The 27,985-nt window shown below is 40.2% G+C and overlaps 1 protein-coding gene across 1 annotated transcript; it reads right to left on the bottom strand.

Annotated features, from left to right (window-relative positions):
• On the bottom strand, positions 1–26,690 carry ZDHHC2 (zDHHC palmitoyltransferase 2). The gene is made up of 13 exons (XM_088131175.1): positions 26,238–26,690; positions 16,450–16,476; positions 15,623–15,717; positions 14,140–14,260; positions 12,612–12,681; positions 9,358–9,390; positions 8,612–8,732; positions 7,395–7,527; positions 7,171–7,297; positions 6,937–7,026; positions 4,769–4,881; positions 2,584–2,658; positions 1–2,451 (listed from the first exon to the last, which is right to left on the bottom strand). Exons 1-12 carry the CDS (start codon positions 26,395–26,397, stop codon positions 2,618–2,620), a joined length of 1,131 nt encoding a protein of 376 aa, XP_087987301.1. The 5' UTR covers positions 26,398–26,690; the 3' UTR covers positions 1–2,451; positions 2,584–2,617.
• Positions 26,691–27,985: the final 1,295 nt, after the last annotated feature.

The following is a 27,985-nucleotide window of genomic DNA, read 5'->3' as shown; positions in this document are numbered from 1 at the left end:
TTACAATTAATTGTCTTTAATCAGGCAAGAATCCTAGTTTTCAGTTCATTAAAGTTCTGGTTTCCCAAATGCAAGTGTATAGCAGATAATGCACAGAATCCTTTTTCCAAAACAATTACAGCAGGGGAATTTGAACAAGGCTGATTAGAACTCCATCTACAGAGATGCCTCTTCTCTTTCTTAACTTATTATCACTGCTATCCCACTACTACTGTTTCCTTATTCCAACCCCAAACATTTTTTATTGGAAGTCTCCTGCTTGTAAAAGTCAACAGAATTTACTTCCAGGGCAAAATAGTGAAGGCTGTAATGTGAAAAAACAATTTGTATGACTCTGAATACATTCTGTGCCCAACTTATCAAAAGAAGGTGCATTATTTTAAATAGTGCCATATCTACCACAAACCCTTCTCTATTTTACATGGATCTTATCACCTGAATAATATGTTAGTCTCCCTTCCCTGCAAAATTTTGGCATTGGACAGCTGACAGCCTCCGTTTCCATGAAGAAATACTGAGAGACATATGTCTTCTATTATTCTGAATGTTACTGAAAAATACTGTAAGTTGTTATATCTAACAAATGTTGAATGACAACTGAATTGCAGCTTTCCCTTTCAGCTTACAATATTTTAAAGACAACCCAACATAGCAAAACATTTCACAATGTATATGATGATTAAGCAGTGTAAGTAGTAGTTTTCCCATTTTATCCCTCTGATTTTCTCACCACTTCCGTATCTAAATATAAATAATTAGAACACTATGCTATGAAAATGAGTTGTAAATGCTAATATATACTGTGTAAAATTATAACCTAGGAGTACACAAACTTTTCAAATATCCCAATTTTTATGGGTCGTATTCTGGCACTTTTGGTGATTAGATCCTGCTGAGATTTTTCAAATAGATTAAAATATCAGGGAGAAATCCAAATCTACACTATTACAGTTGTAATAATATCATCACAAAGACATCATGCTATCTCATTTATTCTCCACAAGACTATTCTGAAATATTTAAAATCTATTTATGTGGCTACAGAAAATAATGTGCTGTTTTTAAAAAAATATTTGAGACCACTGCGTCTGTGGAATATGTCATTTAGTCAGATCTATGTGTAGTGCCTGTTTAAAAGTCTAAAGTGACTGCCAAAGTGATTCTGAACATTTTTTTTGTTTCTTAAATACTCTTCAGTAAGATGTACAATTTCCTCATTCTTCCCTAACTAAACTCCTATGTACCATTTTGAAATTAATTATAACCTACTTTATGTAAACAGCATACAGTATTATGCATACCTTAAATGTATTAATTTCATCTTACACTGTACATGCAAAGGCACTGATAATACCAGTTCTATGAAACTGTTAAGTTCCTTGGCTTCCGAAATTTCATAAGTCTTAAATTTGGTTCTTAAACAGATCATATAAAAATTCCTGAAAGCCTCAGATAATTAGTTTCATTTAAAGTGTGTCTCTGCCAGATCCAGTTGGCTTATTAAGAATGTAGTCTAAACCACAGTAAAAGTATGAACATGAGGGTTACATGATATTACACATCTCTTTATATGTAAATCACCAGGATAATAATGAGGAATGCAGCAGTTCAAGGATGCTCAGTTAAAACAAAGCCTGTTATACACACTTAGGTCAAGTTTTTAAGTTGACCATTCCCAAGAACTAATTAAAAAAAAATCATTTCAAATAAGTTTGAGTAACTGAATCCGCCATCGCAAAGTTTCAAAAAACCTTACTCTGAGCATGGTTATAACTTCATGCCCCTTATTTTTACATACATAAATAAACGTGAAGTTCACTTCGGTCTCTCTGTTAAGAAATAAGAAAAATTATAATCTAGCCCTTATGTAAAGGGATGGATGAGTGTGATTGTCCAACCTGAGGCTAGTTATAATTAAAACAGTTTTGCTAACTCAACTGAAGGTAGCAATCAAAATATCATTTGGTCATTATATCCAATCAACAAACAAGCTACCCAATGAACTGACAAAACTTTCTACTATAGTCCAAGGAATTAAGATAGTCTGCAGTGGAAATCACAAGCAAGACTTAAAGATTCAAGAACTGCTTCCAAGAGCATGTTTAGATTATATATAAAGTTTATGCTCACTTGAGCTATAAATGTCAATGCAAAAATCACACATAATCTGTAAAGGATTAACTGTTGTCCTGTATGCTTTGACTTCCCACTTTCCCAACATGTCATTTTCAAGACTTCCATTTTGTACTGTAATTGTATTCTATGTTAGCCAAACCATTATTTTTATAATACTCAAGAGATGACAACAGGTATTTCAAGTGATGATGCAGAGACAGCTTATTAGGCCTTGAAATTTTTCTGAGCACATCCATGTAGCAGAGGACTGAATAGCTGGTTGATGAATGCTGATGTAGTGGATGAATCCTTCATCCTCTCATCAACAGTGCTGAACTACAAAAAAGTGTTATTTGAAAAACAAAGCAATTCAGTTAATGGCTTTCATTCTACATGACTACAGAAATTACAAAATAAAGAATTTAATTAAATATGGAAGAGCCAGCAAAGTTTTAAAAAATAACTTACTTTAAGACCCAATATTTTTCCTTTACTTGCAAGACTAGGTTTCATTTTCCATAGATAATGCAGGATTGCTCATACCTTTAAAAAAAAGATGCTCTTAAGCAATGGCTTCTAACTTTGTTTTAATTAAATAGGCTTATAAACACAATTTAAATGTGTCCAAGATACAACTGTTAACACCTAGTTCACAGATAACCTTTATTAAAACACATGGTGCAAAGAATAATACAGAATCATACAGAATCTTTGCATAGTAACTTTAAACTTTACAGAGGCTAGAATTTTTCTGTTAAAAATTCAGCTAAGCATGTTGGTAATGTGATAATTATAAGTGGCTGGTGCATATATCGTGTTCTTATTCAAAGAAGAATCAGTTCTTGCATCACACTAAAATATGGCTTATTTATATTTATTTATTTAATTTATAAGCTGCTTCACTTGTCTAGGCAACTGTAGGTAATGTGCAATGTATTAAAACAAACAGTAATAAGTAACAAAAAACTATATATATTACTATATCAGGGAAGGAAACACCAAGAACAAAGAACTAAAATCTCAGTATCAGTGCAGGGTCACAAAGCACCCTGCCCCAGGACCTCCTGAAAAAGCCATATTTTAAGGGCTTTCCTAAGTGACAACAGGATTGGGGCTCTGCAGACTTCAGCGGAGGGACTATTATCTCACAGGGCAGATGTGAGACGTACCACAGAAAAGGCGCATCTCTGAAATCCCATTAGATGACATAATTTTAATGACTGGACCTGGACCTAGGAGATTTCCTAGATCTAATAGGATGGACAAACATAACTGGAGAGAGAGAGTTCCTCACATAAGCAAGGCCTGAGCCATGAAGGGCTTTCTAGATGACCAGTATCTTGAACACCACCTTGAAGCTGACTGACAACCAGTGCACCTCACAGAGCAGAGGCATTATCTGGGTGGACCAAGGTGTGCCCATAATCACTCACACTGCTGCTTTCTACATGGCCTATACCTTCTGAGTGGAGTTCAAGGACAGCCCCATGTAAAGCGTGTTGCAATAGTTCAACTGCAAGGTGACTAAGGCACAAGTGACTTACAACTAGGGAAAGGACATAATTGTGCACAATACAGATCTGTGCAAAGGCACTCCTGGCTGTGGCTGCCATCTGGGGAAGTGCAACCTTGTCAAGAACTAAAGTTGAAAAGTCCCCAGAAATGGAATATCCATAAATCTCCTGCCACTCAGTCTCACTAGGTTTGAACCTGAGTCTGTTTCTCCCCATCTAGACCCTAACAGTCTCCATACATTAAGACTGAACCTTGATATCGCTTGGTCAGCCAGGATTGATATATATAATTGGGTATCATCTGTGTGTTGATGGCACCTGACCCCATGCCAGCAGATGACCTTGCCCAGCAGCCCCATATAAATCTTAAATAATGGTGGGGAGAAGTCAACTCCTGAGAAATCCCATAAAGAAGGCTTAATTCCCCTCCTCCCAACACACTGAAACTGTCCAGAAAAAAGAGGGGAATCACTGTAAAACAGTGCCCCCAACTCCCAAACCCTGGTATCAGCCCAGAAGGAAATCACAGTGGTACAGAAGGCTGCTGAGAAGTCAAGAAGAACCAGGAGAGTTGCATCATTCCTGTCCTGCCAGAGGTCATCCAGAAGTGCAATCAATGCTGTTTCAAGTATTATATCTCAGCCTGAAACCTGAGTGAAAAAGGTCCAGCTAATCTGCTTCCTCCAGAGTCCTCTGGAGCTGCAGCCAACTACCTTCTTAACAAGCTTCCCTAAAAAGGGGAGGCTGGAGACTGAACAAAAATTGTCCAATATTGTTGGGTCTAGTGATTGTTTCTTGAGGAAGGGGTGTACCACCATTAGTGGTATTAGTAGAACCAAGACATCTATTCTCTATAATTGTACACAGAATTCATCTATTCTTATTTACTTCTGTATACCATTTACAGTCAATAAATTAAAAAAAAATCACCAGAGGGAAAAACTGAATAATTTTCACTCATTTCTTCCCAACGAAGGGAGTTCCCCAAAGGAAGTGGAGTGTCAAAGGTCTGAACACATTATATCAAAATATGTGAACATTCCAAACATTCAGCTTGGTAACCTCAAATGCTTTCTTTTCAGCTTACAAGCCATTTTTAAAACTTGTATTATTAGAGAAATATTGTAACAATTTCTTACCTAGTTTGTTCTTTTCAGTGTTTGCATTAGTTTCTGTCCAAGATTGAGGATCAGTAAGAAGGTGGCTTTGGGAATCTCGTAAAGGCTTAGCAGGAAAATGATGACTATTCTCACTATAAAAAAATGGTTAAAAAAGGTTGAATGAGAAGCAATTCCATGAATTGAATTATTAATGAGGTTGCCTGGGGAGCTGTCTGAGTTGAACTCGATTCCTAGTAACAACCGGGACACTCCCATATTATTTTCTTGCCAATAATGCAGAGGTAGTTTGCTGTTAGATAAGGAATTTCCTTATGCCAGTCTATACCTGCTGGTCATTTTATCCTTTAAGTTTTCCAAGAGAGAAATATTTTACTTATTTTGCATGTTTATTGCCAGTAAATCACACACATAGTTAATCAAGGCTTTCATAGGTTAGTGAATTGCATATAATGAATGAGCTTGTTTTTTCAGTACTTCAAATACACACAGACAGGAACACTGCTGGCCTCATATTATTAGTGATAACCTCTTCCAATTATGTAAGAATCTTGGGAAATAGATTGCTGAGAAATAACTTCAGAAAACTAAAATAGATTGCTGAAAATGTATTGCCTCACAAAATGAGGAGCAATTCACAATTATTCTGCTTTAGCAATATAACAGCTTTAGCAATATAGAAGCTTTTCTATTTTGCCTTATGATTATTGAGAACTTGTAAAAATAATACGGAAGAATAGTATGCATCTAATTGCAAGTGTGAAATAGAAACTCTTTAAGTGATTTTTCTCTCTACAATATAGAACAAATACCCAGACTGTTCCATGGCATTTGGCATTGAGTATCAATAATATATATTACAGTAATTCTTGTTTAGTGACCACAATTGGGACTGGCAACTTGGTAGTTAAGCGAAGTGGTCACTAAGTGAAACTGCAACTGTGCTTACGATTTTATTTCAGCTTTCCTTTGCGTTACAAACCTACGAAGGTCGTAAATGCGAGGATTGGTCGTAAAGTTACTTTTTCATTACTGTTGTAACTGTAAACGGTTGCTAAATGAGGCAGTCACTAAACTACCGGTATAATATTGCCTCTTAGATCTTTAAACCTACATTTTCAGGGTCAAGAGCTTTCACATGAACACTGGCTTTGGACATTGTTCAGCATGGCTTGTAACAGCAACCTCTACAAGCACACCCAAAAAACAAAACACCTCTCCCCTTTTGTGTTTCAGCAGTTGCAATAATATGCAAAATGTATTATAAGCATGGCCATAAGAGTGACCATCTCCAATTTTTATGGCTTAAATGCTTTTGTTATGTGAACAGATTAGCACCTGAAAACAGACAATGAGAAAATGAAATGTATCAGCCATGTGTACATACTGCCAAGTCAAAAATGTTTTAACTCTGGTTTGCTGAAAACCACATAGGTCTTATTTACCCATTACTAGGTTATGAAAATAGAGATGCAAGTTAGGTTAGCTTCTGTTTATTAAGATAGAAAAGACAGAACAGAACAGGGTAAAAGGCAGTGATTATTTAGTTTGCTATTTTAGCCATGACATAGTATTTGTTATGAGCTACATGAAGGCCAATATATGTCTAAATGTTTCTGGATGGTAGATAATCATTATATGTGTGCCTGAAGTATAAGATAATTGTTTCTATACAAAACAACACACACAATAAGATATAATAAGCAATGTAAGTATCCACACTTACATTGGGCCTGGATATCTGAGAGACCACTTATCTTCAACTATTTCTGCCTGCCCAGTATGTTCCAGCAGAGTGGGTGCACTCCAGGTCCCCTCTATTAAACAATGCCATCTTGTGGGACCTAGGAAGTAGGCCTTCTGTGTTGTAACCCCCACCCCGGAATAGCATCCCCTCAGAGATAAGGATGGTGCCCTCTCTCCTGGGGTTCCGGAAAGCTTTGAAAATCTGGCTTTGGTCCCAGGTCTGGGGTTGATGTTGATTATTTGTTCAATGGCCCTTGTTTTGTTTTGTTGTTTTTGCTGTCTATTAGATTATTTTAGTTTGGGCTATCTGTGTGATTCAGTGTTTTTAACTGTTTTTATGTCTTCCTTAATTCTGTATGCCACCCAGAGTCCACTGGAGTTAGGCGGCCAATAAATTTAAATAAATAAATAAATAAATAAATAAATAAATAAAATAGGCATACTTTTTATTGGCATTGTGTCCTGCAGGAGTAGAAGCTTGTTCAAGATCTTGGTTAACAAGGCAGGTAGGAAAAGAGCATCCATCTCCTAGGCTGAAAGTTAATTTAAAAAAAAATTATGTAAGCAAGCTGCATTAAAAAGCTTTTTCAATGTTCAGTTTAAGTATTAGTTTTAAAAAATGATTTACTCCACATGATTTAATGTAGAAACAATGGTCTCTTAAATGCAGAACTCACCTGGTAAAAATTGGCAACAGCCAGTATTTTTTCTCATCTCCAAAGACTTCCCTTAGGTTTTTGTTGAGGCCCAAACTAAATCCATTTTTATCTGTTCCATGTCGAAAAATAGGTGCTCGGAATGCTTCTATAAGAGATTGTTACATTACAGTATTAACGTTTTCAAAGTAGCACACTCAAGGGACAGAGTGGTTTGTTGACAAAATAAAGTTCTAATTCCTTACCTAAAGTTGATTTATTTTTACTGACCAACCAGCAATGATAACCAAAGAGGGAGGATAAGCTAACTGAAAACATGGCTGCAGCAAAGAACAAAAACATAATATGGAACTTGGCTTGAGTATCAGGAAGGCCATTCTATAAAAAAAGAGAAAAAACAGTTGTTTCAGTGTTCTTTTAGGCACATAAATACATCTATTTAAAAACCAAGTTGGATCAATAATGACTTTGAGTATACACAATCTTCTTTTATTTTTGCCAGTGTTTTACAACCTTGCCAACTTTTAAAATGTGTGGACTTCAACTTCCAGAATTCCCCAGCCAGCATGAAGTCCACACAACTATGTTTCCAACTTTGAAAAACACTGATTTATACTATATCTATATTGGACCTATTTAAGTGCTGTAAATATTATTATGTGGAAAAAATAGAGGATTGTTTGAATGTGCCTTACAATATTGTACAAACACAGACACTGTAATTTGCAAACCATGGTTTGTACAAATCCAACTACAGGTATCTGTGATTATTTAAATCACAGTTAATTAATTTTTAAACAAATCACAACTAAATATGATGAGTGAACCAGGTTTATAAGTTGGAGCCAGATGAAGTTAATTGTACTCTGAAAATGAGTTCCAACCAGTTTTTTAAGTACTGAAAATACTGAAGGGACATAACAAGAACTTTATTTAAGCATCTGAAACAATAATTAACACCCACATCTAAAATACTGTACATGCAATATATGGGAGGAAAAAAAACCCTTCATATATTCCTGATGCTCTTGATCTATCTTGTCAAGCAGACTACAGTTGTAAAGACCAGCTTTATACAACTTCGAAAAACTATAGAGCTATGCAGACAGACTTTAAGCACACTCTAAACAATGCAGAGTATTCCAATTATTGACAACTACCAATAAATAATTACACCACAATGCCTGTTTCTGAAACAGAATCTTGTTCTCATTCAGTCAAGATAAAAATCAACACACAAACATAAAATACAAAATAAAGATTAAAACAGAGCTGCTACTAATTTATGAACATGAACAATTATATGTATGCTTATATGGAACTAAATCCCATTGTATTCAACAAGGACTCCATTTTAGAAATTATTTTAAGACATGTAACATAAAAGTAGCAATACACACACAGATAGATGGATAGACAGATAGATATAAAATTTTGAACCAGAAGATGAATTAAAACTTACTGTCCAGAATCTAATAAAATACTGTAAATCAGTTGCAACAATGAAAAGGCAGTATAACAGAGAGTAAGCCAAAAATAGAAGGAAAAACTTGTAATTTGAGAATCCAACACAGTTGTTCACCCTAGGAAAAGAGAATAGAAATTGCTGAAAATATGTACTTATGCACGGATGGATACACATACACACATATCATTCATAATATTCCTTTATTATTCTTATCAGCAAACACACTTCTGTTTCTCACAATGTCCTGTAAATTAAAATAATGCTTTAAATAAAGGATTTACATCAACGAACAGTATAACTCAAGGTAATATTACAAACATAAAAATGTAATAGTTGCAAAGATTAAAACAGAAAGATGAACTGGGCTTATTAAGATATTTTTCCAAGATTTCCCATAAAATCTACATAGCTTTTGAACTGGATTCAAGATTCACCCTAAATTTTGCATCTGTATTTTCAGATGAAATTTTTTTAAAAAGTATTTATTTTCATTACTCCTTCTCAGCTTTTGTTTTTTTTTTCTTGGAGTTTCTTATAAAAACTGGTTTCAAAGGCGTCCCACCTCATTGTGGTTATTCTTGTTGCAAGGTCATCATCTCCAGAATGATACACTATTTGCATCGGTTCTGACCAATGCTATTGTTTCAGCAACAAGAGTAAAAATAATTTTTTTCGCTGATAAAGACAGCCAATCCCTTAGTGTATTGATAATCATAATGACAAAATAACACATTACTTACCAGGGACAGTGATGATCCATTTTCAAAATACATCTTAAAAAGACAAACAATATAAATTATTTTATAGAATTCACAGTGAAATGTTAATCATATTGCAACAAAGCTTTTATGCCAAAGATAATCTTAACAGATTGAACAAGTTAATCCATAACTTCAAATAGTATAACTGGACCAGCATCTAAAGTAGAAATTTAATTTGTGTTTGAGCTGACTTTGATATCAATCATGACAACTTCCTTGCTTTGCTGTACTACAGAATCAGATGGCTGTCTAGTCTCTGCTCAGCACATCCAATAAACAGAGCCCCACCATCTCTCTAGTAATTAATTCTCCATTGTCAAACTTATCAATTGTTAGGATTTTTTCCCCTAACATCCAGTCACAATCTGCCATCCTATAACTTAAAGCCATTATTTTGTTCCCACTCTATTGAACAGTGAAGAACCTTCTTTTTTGTGACATTCTTTCAGGTATTTGTAGAAAGCTATCATATTCTCTGTTTTCTCAAGATAGAATATACCCAGCTCCCTCAATTCCTCTTCCTAGAATTTAATTGCTAGTCCCTGATCATACTTATTACCCTTCTCTGAATCAGTACAAATTCAGTACAAACTGGTCTGAATCCTTCCTTCCTTCCTTCCTTCCTTCCTTCCTTCCTTCCTTCCTTCCTTCCTTCCTTCCTTCCTTCCTTCCTTCCTTCCTTCCTTCCTTCCTTCCTTCCTTCCTTCCTTCCTTCCTTCCTTCCTTCCTCCCTTCCCTTCCCTTCCCTTCCCTTCCCTTCCCTTCCCTTCCCTAGCATATAGTCCCTCAACAGAGATTCTCTTGTCACTCTTCCCCCTTCCCCTGGTTGAATTCAATTGGCAAACTTGTTTACTCAGCATCATTCATGAAAGAAGTATTGGCAACACAGCATCTGTGCCTTCCAGAATATCTGGAAATCTTTCAATTAAGTTAACTGATTTGGAACTCTTGCAATATAGCCAAATCTCATGAGAAATCATGTTTTTGTATGGATTTTGGAGTATAATTACTGACTTTTGGGGTGAGGGGCAAAGAATGCCTGAAAAGTTGCCAATCACTACACTATACAGTTGGGAAAAAAAGTATTTAGTCAGCCACCAATTGTGCAAGTTCTCCCACTTAAAAAGATGAGAGAGGCCTGTAATTTTCATCATAGGTATACCTCAACTATGAGAGACAAAATGGGAAAAAAAATCCAGAAAATCACATTGTCTGATTTTTAAAGAATTTATTTGCAAATCATGGTGGAAAATAAGTATTTGGTCAATATCAAAAGTTCATCTCAATACTTTGTTATATATCCTTTGTTGGCAATGACAGAGGTCAAACGTTTTCTGTAAGTCTTCACAAGGTTTTCACACACTGTTGCTGGTATTTTGGCCCATTCCTCCATGCAGATCTCCTCTAGAGCAGTGATGTTTCGGGGCTGTCGCTGGGCAACACGGACTTTCAACTCCCTCCAAAGGTTTTCCATGGGGTTGAGATCTGGAGACTGGCTAGGCCACTCCAGGACCTTGAAATGCTTCTTACGAAGCCACTCCTTTGTTGCCTGGGCAGTGTGTTTGGGATCATTGTCATGCTGAAAGACCCAGCCACGTTTCATCTTCAATGCCCTTGTTGATGGAAGGAGGTGTTCACTCAAAATCTCACGATACATGGCCCCATTCATTCTTTCCTTTACACGGATCAGTCGTCCTGGCCCCTTTGCAGAAAAACAGCCCCAAAGCATGATGTTTCCACCTCCATGCTTCACAGTAGGTATGGTGTTCTTTGGATGCAACTCAGCATTCTCCTCCAAACATGACGAGTTGAGTTCAGACCAAAACGTTCTACTTTAGTTTCATCTGACCATATGACATTCTCCCAATCCTCTTCTGGATCATCCAAATGCTCTCTAGCAAACTTCAGATGGGCCCAGACATGTACTGGCTTAAGCAGGGGGACACGTCTGGCACTGCAGGATTTGAGTCCCTGGCGGCGTAGTGTGTTACTGATGGTAGCCTTTGTTACTTTGGTCCCAGCTCTCTGCAGGTCATTCACTAGGTCCCCCCATGTGGTTCTGGGATTTTTGCTCACCGTTCTTGTGATCATTTTGACCCCACAGGGTGAGATCTTGCGTGGAGCCGCAGATCAAGGGAGATTATCAGTGGTCTTGTATGTCTTCCATTTTCTAATTATTGCTCCCACAGTTGATTTCTTCACACCAAGCTGCTTGCCTATTGCAGATTCAGTCTTCCCAGCCTGGTGCAGGTCTACAATTTTGTTTCTGGTATCCTTCGATAGCTCTTTGGTCTTGGCCATAGTGGAGTTTGGAGTGTGACTGTTTGAGGTTGTGGACAGGTGTCTTTTATACTGATATCAAGGTCAAACAGGTGCCATTACTACAGGTAACGAGTAGAGGACAGAGGAGCCTCTTAAAGAAGTAGTTACAGGTCTGTGAGAGCCAGACATCTTGCTTGTTTGTAGGTGACCAAATACTTATTTTCCACCATGATTTGCAAATAAATTCTTTAAAAATCAGACAATGTGATTTTCTGGATTTCTTTTCTCATTTTGTCTCTCATAGTTGAGGTATACCTATGATGAAAATTACAGGCCTCTCTCATCTTTTTAAGTGGGAGAACTTGCACAATTGGTGGCTGACTAAATATTTTTTTGCCCCACTGTAAGAAAATACAGTAAGAATGAGAAGGATATTATAATAACATTTCTGAAATTACTTTCCACAAGCAAGATCTAAGTAAGTTCTTAGAATGTTTATGTTTGTAGTAAATACAGTAACATTCCATTTAATCTTAAGTGCTGCAATTGGGAACTTTAATAAACTATTACCAAGTAATATCTTAGTTGCAGTTCCTTTTTTCAAACTAACTTACTTTTGAATAATGCAACCCTCATAAGGTATAGATGATTACACATACCTTCAATATATATGAAAATGTGACATGGCAAAAATTCAAACAGTGTATGCATTCACTCAGGAGTTTAACAAAAATTGTTCTTCCTTCAGTATAGTTATAGAACAGGTATATACCTCAGTACCTTCTAAAAGTCTCAAAGAGAAGTTGATTACTAGCATCAAGCTAAATACAAAATCCCACACCAGAGATATAAACTGTCACTCAGTCATATGTCTCTATGAGATTACTGGATTATTCACGGATGTAAATAGTAAAAAAACCCTTCATCTTGAGACGTTACTTAGCTTTGCAAGTATTTGTAATATTTCTTACTTATCACAGACAGAACAGTGATGGCAACGATCTGGTTTTATAAGTTGGCATCTATCACAGTATCTGATTGCTGTAAAAACAGAAAAAGACTTATGTTTACTCTCCATGCTGCATTGTGCACATTTTCTGTTAAATTCTGCAAGTCCCAGACAACAGCAAAAAGTATGTAACAAAAAACCATTTTAACACCAATCTCATGTTTCTTTTTTGGATAGAAAAAAGAAATGATGTCATTATTATAATTCTACCATGTGAATCAGGGCACTGAGTACAAAGAGACATATTCATAGATGTTTGTGCATAGGATTACTGTTTAGCTAAAACATTCTAACCCTATTCTTGAATAATGCAAAAAATCTGCCAATTTTAGTAACCTTAGTACCAAGAGTGTACTCATAGCTCTTAACAAATATTTGGCAATTAATCAGCTGTTTGGCAAGCAAATGAAGAGACTATCAGGTCCTTTTACCAGTAGCTAGTCAAACTTACCAACAATCATTTGATAAAACTGTGATCTATAGCTCCAGCTGCTACATGAAGCTTTAAATTATGCAGAGTTCTCCTAAGAAACAATCTCTACACTCGACAGGACTGGAAGTGCATTAAAATCATCAGCCTATTCAAATAGCTATACAACTGATCCAGAAAGGTACCATGATCAAGAAAGTCTGCTAAGAGGGCCAAAGGATTGTTTTATTTTACACAGTGAAAGTTTTCAAGCAAGGCAGTCTTAATATAAAACAATTGGGGTGATGCTGGATTGAATTCAAGTTAGGATTTTTAAAAAATGAAATATAATAATATAAATATTTTAATATTAATATTTTCAACTCAATAACAACCTTTGCTTTAATAATTGTTTTTCTTTAAATACTTTGGCATAATTTATAGAGGTGAGCAAAACAATCCAACATTATTTCAAGTTTTCTACCCCAAATTTTGAATGTTTTTTTCCTAAGTAACCATTTCATTCCACTTTGTTTCAAGAGTTTTGACATACTATGATAGGCTTTGATTTTTTTAAAAAAAATTCAAGTAATTGAAATTTGGAAAGTCTGCTAGGCAAGATTCTATCTCTGCTGCCATCAGTTGGAGCTAGGCTAGAGAAGTTGCTGGGGTGGTTTCATGGAGTTGTTAAACAAACATTTATAGACAGAGAATAATTTTGGATGGCTCCTTAATAGAGAGACAGAAGTTGGAGATCACAGATCACTCTAGGTGAACATTTTGAGAGCAGTCTCACAAAATTGGTGCCACAGTACACCTGAGTTTACTAGACACTAATTTAAAAGAAGAATGTTAGTTGCTCTTTGTCATTCCCTCTAGCCTATCAGCATGTTCCCTACCTTGGTCTCTTTCTGACAAGTAGAGTTATTTCAAGCAAATCACTGGGTTGTAACCACCTACCATTTTTATTTAATATGCAACTTGTATTTATTTTATAATGCAACTTATAGATTTCATATGGATACTCTTAACTTAGTTCTCTTAAATAATCAGCAGGACATCATTCTTGACAAATATTTACCTCCAGACATTGTTCTTGTACTGATAGGTAGGTCCTTGGCTGCTCTCTTCAACACTTCTTGATGGGTTTCATTTCTAGGTTCTCTATCCATCAATTCCTTGTCTGCATAGCTCAGATGAAACTAGGAAATAATGCAAATCTTGAATTATTGTTTATTCATAGTATAGTAATAGATTACATCTATTTAATTTAAAAGGCACAATTATATTGCAGATAACTCAAGTTGCTGGAATCCTTTAGACATTTACCTAAACATGGGAAGATTTGAAACTAAATAGAGAACAATGCTTTGCACGCTAACCTAGCTGCTACTTTCCCCAGTCTCTGTTAATTCATCTAGGAGATCTAAAGGAAGGCTGTAATCACATTTGCTTGTATAAGAAAATATAAGTTTCCCCATAATTAAGGATCTGATTAATTAAAGCCTGGACTGTGCTAAGAGTTTTTTTTCCCAAGGGAGACTCTAACAAGCTATCTTTCCCATATTGCTAAGTGAAATTGGTAGGAAGGAAGTACATTCATATTCTTTTTTAAAAATCAAATGTAATAGTGGACAACTATTTAAATTTACAGTTCTAGATCTTTTGATTTAATTTTGTAGTACTGAGAATCAGAACAATCAATCTGTCTTCCCTACAAAAATGATAGAATAATTCTCAGATACTAAAACTAGATTTGTGCTTAAAGTGCATTAGTGCCTTTAAGAAGCGATCTAAAAGGCAATCTGAAAATGAGGTTAAAAGACAATCTTGTTGAGAGTCAAGGAGAGGAGTCCTTGGATAAAGCAGAGTATTATCAGCAATGTATTATATTATTTAATGAAAGAAGTGGCCCTTTACAAGTGATTAGAAAACTGCTATACATAGGTTTAAATCAACATTTTAAAATAATGCTTTATTATTTTATATTTGTTAAATAATTTTAAAAAATAGCAGGTCTGCCTTGAGAAACAAAAAGGATTTTCCCTGTTTCCTTTACTAAAATCAAACAATAGTATTACTTTTTTCTATTTATACATGTATAAACTGTAATGTAATATATTTTTCAAGTTTATTTAACAATATGCTACTTAGGAATATGTTAATATTATTTCCACCACAATTAGGTGAGCTCATGGCTCTTGCATCTGATGATCAGACTTGGGAAATTCAGTATCAAGGAAGTGAATATACTTGTCTGGGAGGGATTTTTTCCCCTTTTATATGCCACTTCTTATTTCTGTAATAGCAAATTAGGAAAAAAGAGAATATGTATATGAGAGAACATGCAATATAAGCTGATGTTTTTCACATAAATGTTAAAAGATTTGACACTATCATTAAAGTACACATGTTGGTAGCATGTGTCTTTCAGATGAACAGATGGAAAGTTAGAGAGAATATATTCACATGAGATGTTATTTACTGAATACACATCGAAACTTTGTGCACCAGAAAGAAAATTAACAAACATGTTTTTTTTCTTGCACAAAATTATAACTTACTTCTTTGGAAGGATTCATTGGTAATGTAAAGATTGTTTTCCAGTAAGACCACAAAAACATCATGAAAAATAGATGATACGCAATCAGGCACACCACTAAAACAAGATCATAAAATTAAGGCATTAACCAATGACAGAAAGTGCATAATACTGTCAGAAATATACAGACAACCAAAAAAAAAAAAAAAAGCCAAACATTCCCAACAGTTCACAATAAAGAACAGTGCTATCACAACACCAACAGAACTATAAAATAAAGGCTGTTAAAGAAGCTACACAGCACTACCAGAAAGTGTTCAGACAGAAAACACTGTAAGGAATAAAACAATTGTAAGGAATAAAATTCTGTATATTTTATGTCATTTGATCTTTTAAATATCTATATCTGTATCCTTTGGAATGGGTCTGATGGAGGCAAGAGAATCTTCTTATTATGTCTATAGCATGATTGTTATGCACTGTGTTTTATACAATAAGAACAGAAACCCAAGAGCCCCGTTCTATCAGATCAAAGACCAATTTCTGTCCTATTTTCAACAAGACCAATTACTCTTCTATAGCAGCTAATGTTCAGAGATACAGTTCCTCTGATTCTGAAAGTAATAAACAGGCATCAGGATTAGTTTAAAATAAGGTATTCAATAGCTACTAATCTGTCTAATGCCTTTAAAAATCATCTAAGTTGCTGGTCCTCATCATAGTTTTGCTGTAGTGAATAATATAATTTACCTATGGATGGGGTAAAGGAGGTAACTTTCTGCCCCAAGAAGTCTACAATTTAACAGCTAGCATAGAGAAGATACGTATAAAAAAATAGCTATTACTTACTTTTTTCTCCAATATTTGTTATTGTTACTGCAAGAGAGGAAAGGAGGAAAGATATAGTGTGACATTATTTGGACACAGAAAAAGCACTCTCAGTTTCTTGAATACATATATACCTATCTTTGAATGATAATATAAATAATTTATTTTGCATTCCTACATTGCACTTAGTTGAATTAAATATTGCTTTTGAATAAGACCTTTGCAGATCTTTTAGCAGGGAGTAAAACAAAGGAAAAAAATCTTAGGAAACCCAAGAAAGAAAGAAAGAAAGTTTGAACAAGTCTTGTCAGAAGCAATATACTAGAAGAGAAAATAGATAATATAACTGTGATAATAAAGGGAAAGATCAGGAAAATTTAGCAATAAGATATTCGGCACACATAAGAAGTCAAATCTTCTTTGAGTTGAGTTCAATTCCTGATGACTTCAGTAGCATGTTCATATAGATTTTTTGGCAGTTATATGGATGTGGATTGCCATTCCCTTCTTCTGGGAAGGGTTCCCACTGCCCCAGCTTTCTTATATTTCCTGGTGATCTCTCACCCAAGTGTTGATATGGTCTGACTTATCATCTTAGGATCAGCCAAGTATAGCTATAAGACCACTGCTAAAATCACTGACTGGCTTCTGTTCTACTATCAGGAGAACTTTAATTTTAAAGTTTTAAAATTTTGATTTTAATATACAGTGTCCTAATGGACTTAAATCAGGGTAACTGAAATAACATCTTTTGCAGACATTTAGGTGACCACTCAGTCATCAGTGGAAGATCTCCAGGATATGCCAGAGCCAACAGAAATAAGACTTCTCCTATGAAACATCTCTATAAAGATAAAACATATACCAATTTTATTACAATTTAGGCGCATATTAAAAATAGTTTTATTGACCCTGGCATTTGATACCTCAGGATAATATATTCCTGGAAATCTAGATATGATATTTGTATGTAAATATTTTAAATAAATGAAGAGAAAGTAACATGAAAATAAGAGGAATTCTTGAATAGATGTAAAGACATGAGTAGAATGGATATTTCAAAACTAATTTTGAAATATGTGTGTGTTAAATTGGCAAAAATATGTCCTTATATTAAAAATATTCAAATCTCTTAAATTTCAGTAATTTCATCTTTACAATCTCAAATGAGTACACTAAAAACTTTTGAGATTCAATATTCTTCCCTGACATCTTGCAAAACTTTGGTGCCTAATAAATTGTTTTCTATTAAAAGTTCCCTTCACTGGGATTTTAATGGAACCCACTGTGTGTGTGTGTGTGTGTGTGTGGAGGACATGCTGGTAAAGTATTTTTTACAGTAACCTCACTTTGGTTACTTTAATTCATTTGTGTATTGTTTTATTTTGTTCACTGCTCAGAGTTCCTTCAGTAGATGGGCAGCTATATACTGCACATTTGTTAAATAATACATTAAGAAACAGTGGGGTTAAATTAGAAGGAAGTCAATTTCAGTTGGACATCAGAAAAAATATGCTAATAGTATGAACTGCTGAACAGAGGAACAGACTGCCTCAGGAGAAATGGTTGACTCTCCTTTGCTGGAAGCATTTAAACAGAGGCTGAATGGCCATCTGTCATGGCTGCTGTAATACTGGGTTCCTACACCGAGCAGAGATTTAACTATATTATCTCCATAGTACCTTCCCAACCTTACATTCAATGATTCTATAAAATACTAATTATTAAAGAATGAAATGTTTATATTTGATCAATCATTTTACAGAATGTCCAATTACTAAGAAGAATTGATAAAGTATAGCTGGTTTTGGTTTCTGATAGTTACTGAGATTTTGCTTTCTCTGTATGCAATCCAAAGAAGCAAACAAGGAACATTCATTTGTAAGGACTACTTGGCATATTTACTCATTTCCATATACAATAAAGATTATGATTATCCTGAGGCAAAGCAGCTAGGTGTGGTCTCCATGTTTGAACATACTTTATCCCTAAATATCAGATGATACTCAAATATCAACTTCTCTCATTTTGCATTGCTGCCAAATTCTCTGTAGAGATAAACCAAACCAAAACAGGAGAGTCATACTATAGAACTGAACTAGCAGATTGTGACATAAAAGTTAGATCACACCCTTGAAAAAGGTAGCAACAAGAGTCAGTCTACGATTTTCTTGTTTGCTTTTTCACATTTGAAGAAAAAGAAAGAAAAAAAAAACTTGAGGGTGTGAGAAGGCAGGGAGAAGTGAGGGCCTCAAATGAACCATGTTTGCTAGGGGAGAGCGCTGTGCACCATGGGGCAGCCTTGGGGGGGACAGCAGGAGGGAGGAAAGACTGCAGGCAAAAGGCACGTTCGCACCAGAGTGAAGAGAAACGGCAGGGGGCGGCTGTTGGGTCAAGTGGGTATTGCAATGTGTATTGCGCTGATTGGATTAGGAAAGTGGAATGTCTGCGGTTTTGCGGTTAATTAGCGGCGCTCTGGGGCGGTAAAAAAAGGTGAGATTGTGAGCCAAGCCCTCTTAGGAGGGGGAGGACAGATAGGGGGTATAAAAAAACCTGTCAGACCTTGTTTCGGGGTTCCTCCATTGCTGCGGGAGGGACCCACCTTTGCAAACGTGCCCAATAAAAAAACTTCTGTCTACTGGACAACCGAACCCGTGTCTGTCGTTTTCTGACAAAATTGGCGAGCCAGCCAGGAGTCCTCGACGTGGACTGGACTGTGGGGAACCGGTGAGTAATCGGCCGTAACACCCCGTTGAGGTGTCTCCCGTTTTCCCCGGAGTCGGGTCCGGGACGGGACTCCAATCGCCAGTCAGACAGAAGTAAAGAGGAAGTCAGCCGACGAGGGGACCTCCGGGAGGTCTGGTGAGTACAGCCTACCCATAATCTCGGGGAGATTAGCGTGGTTACGAGGCGTTGGACGCCGCAAGGGGACAGAAGAGTCCGGGACCTTCTGTAAGGTGGGAAACGTAGTCAGGAAGGATGGGTAAGGCGCAGAGTAAGAGTGTAAGGCCAGGGGCCAATGGGAAAAACGCAGTAGGGGGAATCCCCACGGATTCTCCATTAGGACAATTGTTGCAACAATGGGAGACACCCTGGTTGTGTCCATTCACCAGGGGACTGGAAAAACCGACCATGATAACTTTGTGCACTAAAGAATGCCCAAAATATCCACTAGTGGACCCCGAATTCCCCTACCGTTGGGATATTCTTGGAATCCCCAGTAATTACTGGGTGACCCAACTAAAAAAAACTACATTGTGAGCATAAATTGTTAACCAAGGATGTAGAAGTCTGGTTCCATGTTCATTGGGAGGGGCCTCGACCCAAGTTAGCCAAAATTTTTGTCCAAAAAGAACAGGAGGATGAGGAGGACCTCTGGCTGACTGGACTCCAATGGGGGCCGCCACCTCCTCCTCCTCCTCTTCCTACCGCTTCCCCTCCGGCACCCCCACCCTATCCCGGGCTGCGGAAAGAGCTGGACCAGCTGAACCAAGACATTCAGAACTTGCCCTTTATTCTAAGGTCGGCCAGTGCCTTCCCCGTCCTGGAGGTCCCGAACGGAACGAACGCACAGGGGGTGGCCTTCACCAGTTATGTAACGGTTCCCATCAAACCCAGTGAGTTGAGGGAATTAAAAAGGACCCTCCCTCGTATGCAAGAGAACGCCCATACCGCCGCCGAACAATTGGAACTTTTTCTCGGCCCGGTGGAATACTCCTGGGGGAACTGAATTACATTTTAGCCTACCTCTATATGCCAGAAGAGAGGGGCCAGATTCGGCGAGCCGTGCTCGGGGCTTGGGAGCGAAGGAATGCAGACGTCCTGAGGGCCCCAGCCGCGGATGCTAAATTTCCTCTGGCGGACCCAAATTGGGATCCCGATAATGCTGAGCATCGGCAGAACATGAGAGGAGTTTCCCCCTGTACGACTAGGGGGGTCATGGTTCCCCAACCGGGACCCACGGGGAACCCTTGGTAAACATCATGGTGGGTCCCACCGGTGAGGAACAGCAGTTCCTCGTGGACACCGGAGCCTCTCGAACATCACTGTGCCAACCGATCCCAGGGATTGCGAAATCCCGGGGCGCGTCGGTATCGGTGATGGGGGTGGGAGGCTCTCCGGTCAAGGCAAACGTACTGGAGGAAGTGAGACTGGAGTGGAATGGGAAGGAGGTAACTGCAGATGTGTTACTGATCCCACAGGCAGGAGTGAACCTGCTGGGAAGGGATCTAATGGGTAGTCTAGGAGTGGAGTTGTGGAATGTGGAACAGGCAGAAAGGATGTGTTTGTTGCGGGAGGTGGATGTGGAGGTTGTGAACCCTGAGGTATGGGCAGGGGAGGGGGCGGCGGGTCGGTTTCGCATCGCCCCAATTAGCATCCCCTTCAAACCGGGGGTGACGGGTTTGCGGCAAGCCCAATACCGCTGTCCCAGGATGGGAGGCACGGGCTGAAGCCCATCATAGATGGGCTGAGGCGGCAAGGGCTGTTGGAACCGGCTATGTCCCCCTTCAACTCCCCTATCTTAGCTGTGAAGAAGAAGGACAATAGTTACAGGCTGGTGCAGGACCTGCAGGAGGTCCCGCTGGAGGAGGGTGAGGTCTGATTTGTGGATGGGTCTAGCCGAGTAGAGCAGGGACAAAGGAAGTCAGGGTATGCGATAGTGGCTGCGGAGGGAGAGACAGTAGAGAAGGGGGCACTACCAGCGGACTGGTCAGCCCAGCTGTGTGAAGTGCACGCTTTGAAACAGGCACTAGAGTTGGGAAAGGGAGTGTCCCTCACTGTTTACACAGACTCGCGATACGCCTGGGGAGTAGTGCACACTTTCGGGAAAATTTGGCTGGAACGGGGGTTTACTCACAACTGCTGGGAAGGAGGTGAAAGCTCGGCAACTGATAGAGGGGATGATGGAAGCTCTTCAAGAACCCGACAGGATTGCAGTGGTGCATGTAATGGGACATCAGAAGGGGGACTCGATGGAGGCAAGAGGGAACCGACTTGCTGATCGAGTAGCAAAGGAGGCAGCGGAGGGTGTCCCCATTGCCATCATGATTGCAATCCCCCAAATAGAAGAACCCCCAGCTTGGGCGCCGGGGAAGTTGGACGAGGTGCAAGGAAAGGGAAGGTTGCAGGGAGGAAGCAGGTCGTTGGGTTACAATTGAGGGGACCCCAGTAGTGAGCCGTGCTGACATGAGGAGGATGGTGGAGAAACTGCACGAAGGGTCTCACGGGGGGGGGGTGCAGGCTTTGGTAGACACTGTAAAGCCGTGGTACTGGAGCCTGGGGGTTCGATGGGAACTCCACACCCCTTGGCATCCTGACTCCAGTGAGAAAGTGGAAAGGGCCAACAGGGTGTTGAAGCAACATCTCACCAAACTGGGATTGGAAACAGGGCTACCTTGGACAAAGACACTTCCGGTTGCCCTGCTTCGAATGTGGACAGCCCCTCGCAAGGATGTGGGGGTCTCCCCGTTCGAGTTGATGATGGGAAGACCTTTCCTGGCTCCAATGGGAGAGCCTATCCCCGAGCTAAAGGATGCCTTCCTAAGAAAGTATCTCTTGGTACTGTCACAATCTCTCTTGTCTCTAAGAAAACGGGGACTCCTTGCTCAACGGCCCCCTTGCTGGAAGACCAACACCCCCACAAGCCAGAGGATTGGGTCCTGATAAAGATGTGGAAGGATGAGAAGTTGAAACCGTCTTGGGAGGGACCATACCAAGTTCTCCTGACAACTGAATCAGCGGTTCGGACCCGACAGGGGGGTTGGACCCACTACCATCGGGTTAAGCGAGCTCCCGACCCCTGACCGTGGACTGCCCAACCGGGAGACGGACTCAAAGTAAAACTTAAAAGGAACTGAACTAAGGCAGGGGAGGAGATGACCAACATAAAGGCTTGCATCCAGGTTATTCTGTTATGTCACTGCTTAGATGCCCTACAGCACAGCTCTAACAACAATTTTTTTTGTAGAATTGGCACAGACAGCTTTGAACAGCTCAACTTTTTGTGTGGGGCAACTCTTGACTGTGAATGGTGTCACTTCCACCTGTTTCTTTGGAATGCCCATCAGCTTGGAAGCATTGAAGAATGTTACTCAGATAGCGAATATTGATATCACTGGGGATGATCCCCCATGGGGGGGGATGTTCTATCATTTTGGGTCTTCTCCCATACCAAGACCCTGGACTAATCAAAGGCAAATGGCTCTAAATCTCTTGGGGATAACCAATGCAACTCAATGTGTATATTTCAACAATACCCAGAACCGTACCCACCCATTGCCCTCAAAAGGTCCTGCTTTCACTTGTGGAGGGGTCTATGATATCCCTTACGCTTCAACCCCTCTATACCTACCTAAAGGTTTCTTTTTGTTATGTGGACATGAAGCTTATACCTATGTTCCAGCCTATAGTTCAGGGGGCCCTTGTGCCGTAGGGCGCCTGACCTCTCTATATGCCCTGCCTCCAATGCAAGCGCACCCATCAAAAGAAAAAAGAAAAAGGGAGCTGCCATCTGCTTGTGAGAGTGTTGTGACACTCTTGTCCGAAACAGAAGCCATGGCTCTGGCCCTCTCCTTAGTAGGGGTTCCTGCACTAAGCGGAAGAACTTATCTGGACCTAAGGAAGGTGGCCTGCCTCCTGGCTAAAAGTGTCAACCTTACATCCTCTCTCATTGCAGCTCTCACTGAAGAAGTCACTGAAATCAGGAGGGCGGTCATTCAAAATCGGATAGCTATAGACTATCTCCTATTAAGGGCAGGACAAGGCTGTGAATCTTTTCAAGGTCTTTGTTGCTTTAACCTAACCAACAATGAGAATTATATTGAAGCAAAACTAGCCAAGTTGAAGACCTTAGCCTCTCGCATATCCGAGGATCCAGAGGGATGGAATTGGTCGTGGCTCACTAGTTGGTTACCTAACTTTGCTTGGTTAAAACAATTTTCTGTGCTAGCTATTGGCTTCATTGCCTTATTGGTCCTAGTATGTTGCTTAATGCAATGCCTCCCTGCTTGTGGGAATTACCTGTGCCAGTGTGTGAAGCCCCGGGTCCGGGACGAGGGAGCAATCCTGTTAGCCAGGTTTGAGGCCCAACAGAGGCATGAAAAGAAAAAGGGGGGATTGTGAGAAGGCAGGGAGAAGTGAGGGCCTCAAACGAACCATGTTTGCTAGGGGAGAGCGCTGTGCACCATGGGGCAGCCTTGGGGGGGACGGCAGGAGGGAGGAAAGACTGCAGGCAAAAGGCACGTTCGCACCAGAGTGAAGAGAAACGGCAGGGGGCGGCTGTTGGGTCAAGTGGGTATTGCAATGTGTATTGCGCTGATTGGATTAGGAAAGTGGAATGTCTGCGGTTTTGCGGTTAATTAGCGGCGCTCTGGGGCGGTAAAAAAAGGTGAGATTGTGAGCCAAGCCCTCTTAGGAGGGGGAGGACAGATAGGGGGTATAAAAAAACCTGTCAGACCTTGTTTCGGGGTTCCTCCATTGCTGCAGGAGGGACCCACCTTTGCAAACGTGCCCAATAAAAAAACTTCTGTCTACTGGACAACCGAACCCGTGTCTGTCGTTTTCTGACAAGGGGAACGATAGGGGAAAGAAAGGAGCAGGGGATGTATATACAGTAATTAAAACCACATGGATTGCATTATTCCAGATTCAGGTGGTGAATAGATTTGAAAGAGACTGCTGCTATGGATCCAAGAGAAACAGCATTATCCTCTACTATTTATTTGATTTTCAGCATAGTTATCAGATTTATCTGAAAAAAAGATTAGGCTTCCCCATGTAATTTATTTTTAAAATGGGAGAATTGTCTTAGGTTTATTCTACGGAAAATTATTCTACAGCTCAGACACTGAAAAATACAATTCCTTATTTTATATACACTTTCCAGCAGATAATTCAATTATAACATAAAAGTGCCCTCAGGTTTTAGACAAGAGCAAAAAATCTAAACTCATATTTTTATGTATTTCCTCTTGGAGTTTATATACACAGAAGATAATGTACAGCTATTTAAAAATCAAGTTCCTGATTTTACTTTCAATTCCCAGAAATGTAGCTTCACATAGAATGTGCGTGCATGCCACTAACAGTTGTTTATGTACTGCAGATAAGCACTGCTATTTCAGTACCAGCAAGCACACACAAGGTATTTTTTTAGTGCCATGCCTTGATTAACAAATGCTAAGACTTACCCCAGGGGACATTATTTACTTTACAACAGACAGTCATTCTCAAGAGATCTTTCTTAATGAATTAAGGCTAGAACTCTACTAAAATCAAGCTCCCTTTAAAATTACCAGAGTTCACTTTCCAGCATCAGATCCATGTAAAATCCATTGATATTGGATAAATAGGGGGGCAGGAGAAAAGTAAGATTTGTTTTTGTTTACATAAATAACTGGATTAGCTTTTGTTGGTTCCTAATAAGCATTACAAACCAGGCTAGAGTAAACACAGCCACAATAAAATCAGATATGGAACAATTCTGGTGATTTGATTTTTATTCAATGATATCTGCTAAACATCATAATAATACATATTTGCCTATGGGTTTGTATGTTTTAAGCCTACTCTGCCAAGAAGTCTTAAGACAGCATTTTAATCTGTAAAGCATCTGTAAATGTTTTCTGTTTACAAAGAGAAAAGGAAAAAAAAGATTGGAGAGAAAGGGAGAATGTGAGATCTCATTTGGCTCAGATCAGGAAATGCCAAGCATGTAAACAACCTGCATCAGCTGCCAACTCCCAAATGGAGGCAAAGACAGGAATTCCTACATTCCACAGCCCCTTCCCCAGGACTGCACTCTTGTTTAATGTCTGCATTCAATAAACCAGAATATGACATATTCTATATCCACATTGTTTAGAGTCACACCTCCTGAAAATCTGAGCCAGATAGAGACCTGGCTAGAAGATCAGCCACATCACCCTTCCCACACACACACACACATTCTCCTCGCCCCCCCCCCCATTTCTAATTATTTTATCAGAATTCTGGGGACCTCAAAAATTTACAATTTTAGAAAACATCAACTGATCTGACGCCTCTATGGGTGTTCATTCATATATGTGTGTGTGTGTGTGTGTACATATATACATACATATATATACATATATACATTCTCATTGTTAGCAGAGCTGCTATTATTCTGTACAGTCTTTCCCCTGAAGTGTGCAGGGAAAGCATGCTAGAAAGCCACTTGGCCTTTATGGTTTAATCAGGTCCATCCAAATCGTTTAAGATTTTGGATCAAAGGGAGACAAGTATAGCTGAAGAGAAGGCAGATGCAGAATTTCCCCAAGATCAACCGACACTCAGGTCCCTCCTTCTGTAGTGCCCCTTTTGCGGGAAAACGTATCCCATTTCGTTTCGGGTTACTTAGAGCCTTGCGAAGAGCGCCCGAGAAGTTCTTTTCGCGTCGGATAACCAACCTCACATTAAAAAGCGGAACAACGCTGTATCCAAACGCGCTTCCGCGTCCCCAGCCTTAACAAGCAGGCTCCAACCCCAGCGGTGGAGCAGCCTCCAGGGGAGAGGCAGAAGAAGCGGGGGGCGCCGGTCCTAATTCACAAGCAGGACCACCCCAGTCAACGGTCGGAGATTTGAGGGCATTCTAAGCTAAAGCAGCGAAGGCGCCGGGCGGGCGACGCTGCAGGGCCTGCGAGAGAAGGGCGGCTAAGCCGGCGGAGGAAGGACTGAGCCGGCAAAGCCAGCCGCGCTTCTCGGGTCGGGACGGCCCGCAGCGCCTGCCTCCGGCCCCGGTCGCCGAAGCCAGCCCTGCCTCCCTCCCTCCGGCCCCGCGCGGGACTCACGCAGACAGAGCTGGGCGACGTAGGCGTAGTAAGACCAGGCCAGGATGCTGCAGATGAAGAGGACCGGCACCCAGTAAACCAGCCACTGGCAGCGTCGCCTCACGCCTCCTATCCGAGCGCAGCTGCGGGAGGAAGCCGCCGAGCCCGCCGGAGACGCCATCTTCCCCTCCCCAGTTAGTCAGCTCCTCCGTCCGCCAGGGGGGCCCGGGCCCTCGCCGCACATCCCCGCCGGCGGCGGCGCGGCGGCGGCGGCGCCTGGGTGGTTCCAGCGCTTCGACTTCCCCTTCAGCGCCGTCTTCCTCGGGCTCAGCGAAGGCTGCTCCTCCCCTTGGCCGCCTCCAACCAGCCGCGTCTCCGCCCGCCCGTCACTGGCGAAGCGGGGAGCGGCTTCGGCCCGCCATCCCCCGAACCTGGGCGGAGGAAGAAGGGAGCGCGGTTGGGCCCCCCCCCGCTGGCCCTCCAGGCCGCTCACGTTGAGGACTCGGAGGGCGAAGGGCGGGGAGAGAAAAGGCGAGGCTTTCTCTCTCCGGTAGCGCACCGGCGAAGGGGGCGCGGGCCCTTCGGGATCCACCCATCCTGAGGAGGCCGCTTGCTAAAGTGCCCTAAGTCCCCTTGCAAGGGGCGGACGGGCTGCTCGCGCGTTGGAAAATCAGGGTACCGTGGGAAGGTGTCCACCTGCTGCAGTGACCATGGTCCCCTCGCCCGCCCTTCAGGGTCTTCTGACAACCATGAGGTGAAAAACGTTGCACCAATAAGCATCTTATCCTAGTCCTTAGAGAAATGTTCAGTTCACCTTGGAAGGTGAGGAAGCCTATGCATTTGCTTCAGTTCTCATCTCTGGCGGGAAGGCTGGCATATGGCATTTGATGGTAGTGGCCACTGCTGCAGCTGTTCTGGCAGTGGTAACCAGTCAGTTTGAATTGGGGCTGGAATCTTTGGCAGTAGGTTATTTTCCACCTGCTGGGCTAGCTGGTCCATTGGGGTAAACGTTGGTTCTGATATGAGCAGGGCATTGGCCAGTGGGTTGATAGCCATCATGGTAATCCTTATCTCAAGGTTATGGCTCTCATCTCATTGTAATGGAGATAAGGGCAGAGCAATCAAACCATCCAACTACCCAATCAGGATCTGAAAGTAAATCACAGATTTCCTTTACTTTTTACACAGCTTAACTCAGCTCCTAGGCTAGGAATTGGCAGAAGTCTCACAGACACAGCTTCCTTCAGAAAGAATTATTACAAACAAGAACAAAGCCAAATGAAACAGTTGGTTGCCTACTACCAGTGTCTATGAGCAACTGCCTCTTATACCTATATAAGACTTATATACCTATTCAAAGACTTAGCTTTTTGTTCTTCTCCTCCTCACAAATTAACCTAGTTTTTGGGCAGAGTGTTTTAATAACTCTGGCCTAAGAACCACTGGCTTTCAAGTAACTTATCACAGAAGGCATGCATATTTGAAAGACTGCAGTTTCTACTATGAACCAGTCTGGACATTAAGAGTTTCTCCTCAATATCAGTCCTTGTTAAAACTCAGCCCTTGTCACATGATAGAAACAGCTGCTGACATAGTAAAGGCATTGTCCTACCTCTCTTTTACAGGTGAAGTTTACAGGTGAAACTCGAAAAATTAGAATATCGTGCAAATGTTCATTTATTTCAGTAAGGCAACTCAAAAGGTGAAACCAATATATGAGATAGACGCATTACATGCAAAGCGAGATATGTCACGCCTTTGGTATAATT

This window comes from Python bivittatus, unplaced genomic scaffold (assembly GCF_059951505.1).
Source record: "Python bivittatus isolate LINGU-HERP-01145 unplaced genomic scaffold, Pbiv_v1 ctg000070_np1212, whole genome shotgun sequence".
Taxonomy (NCBI): Eukaryota; Metazoa; Chordata; class Lepidosauria; order Squamata; family Pythonidae; genus Python; species Python bivittatus.
This window is presented reverse-complemented; position numbering and strand designations above follow the sequence as displayed.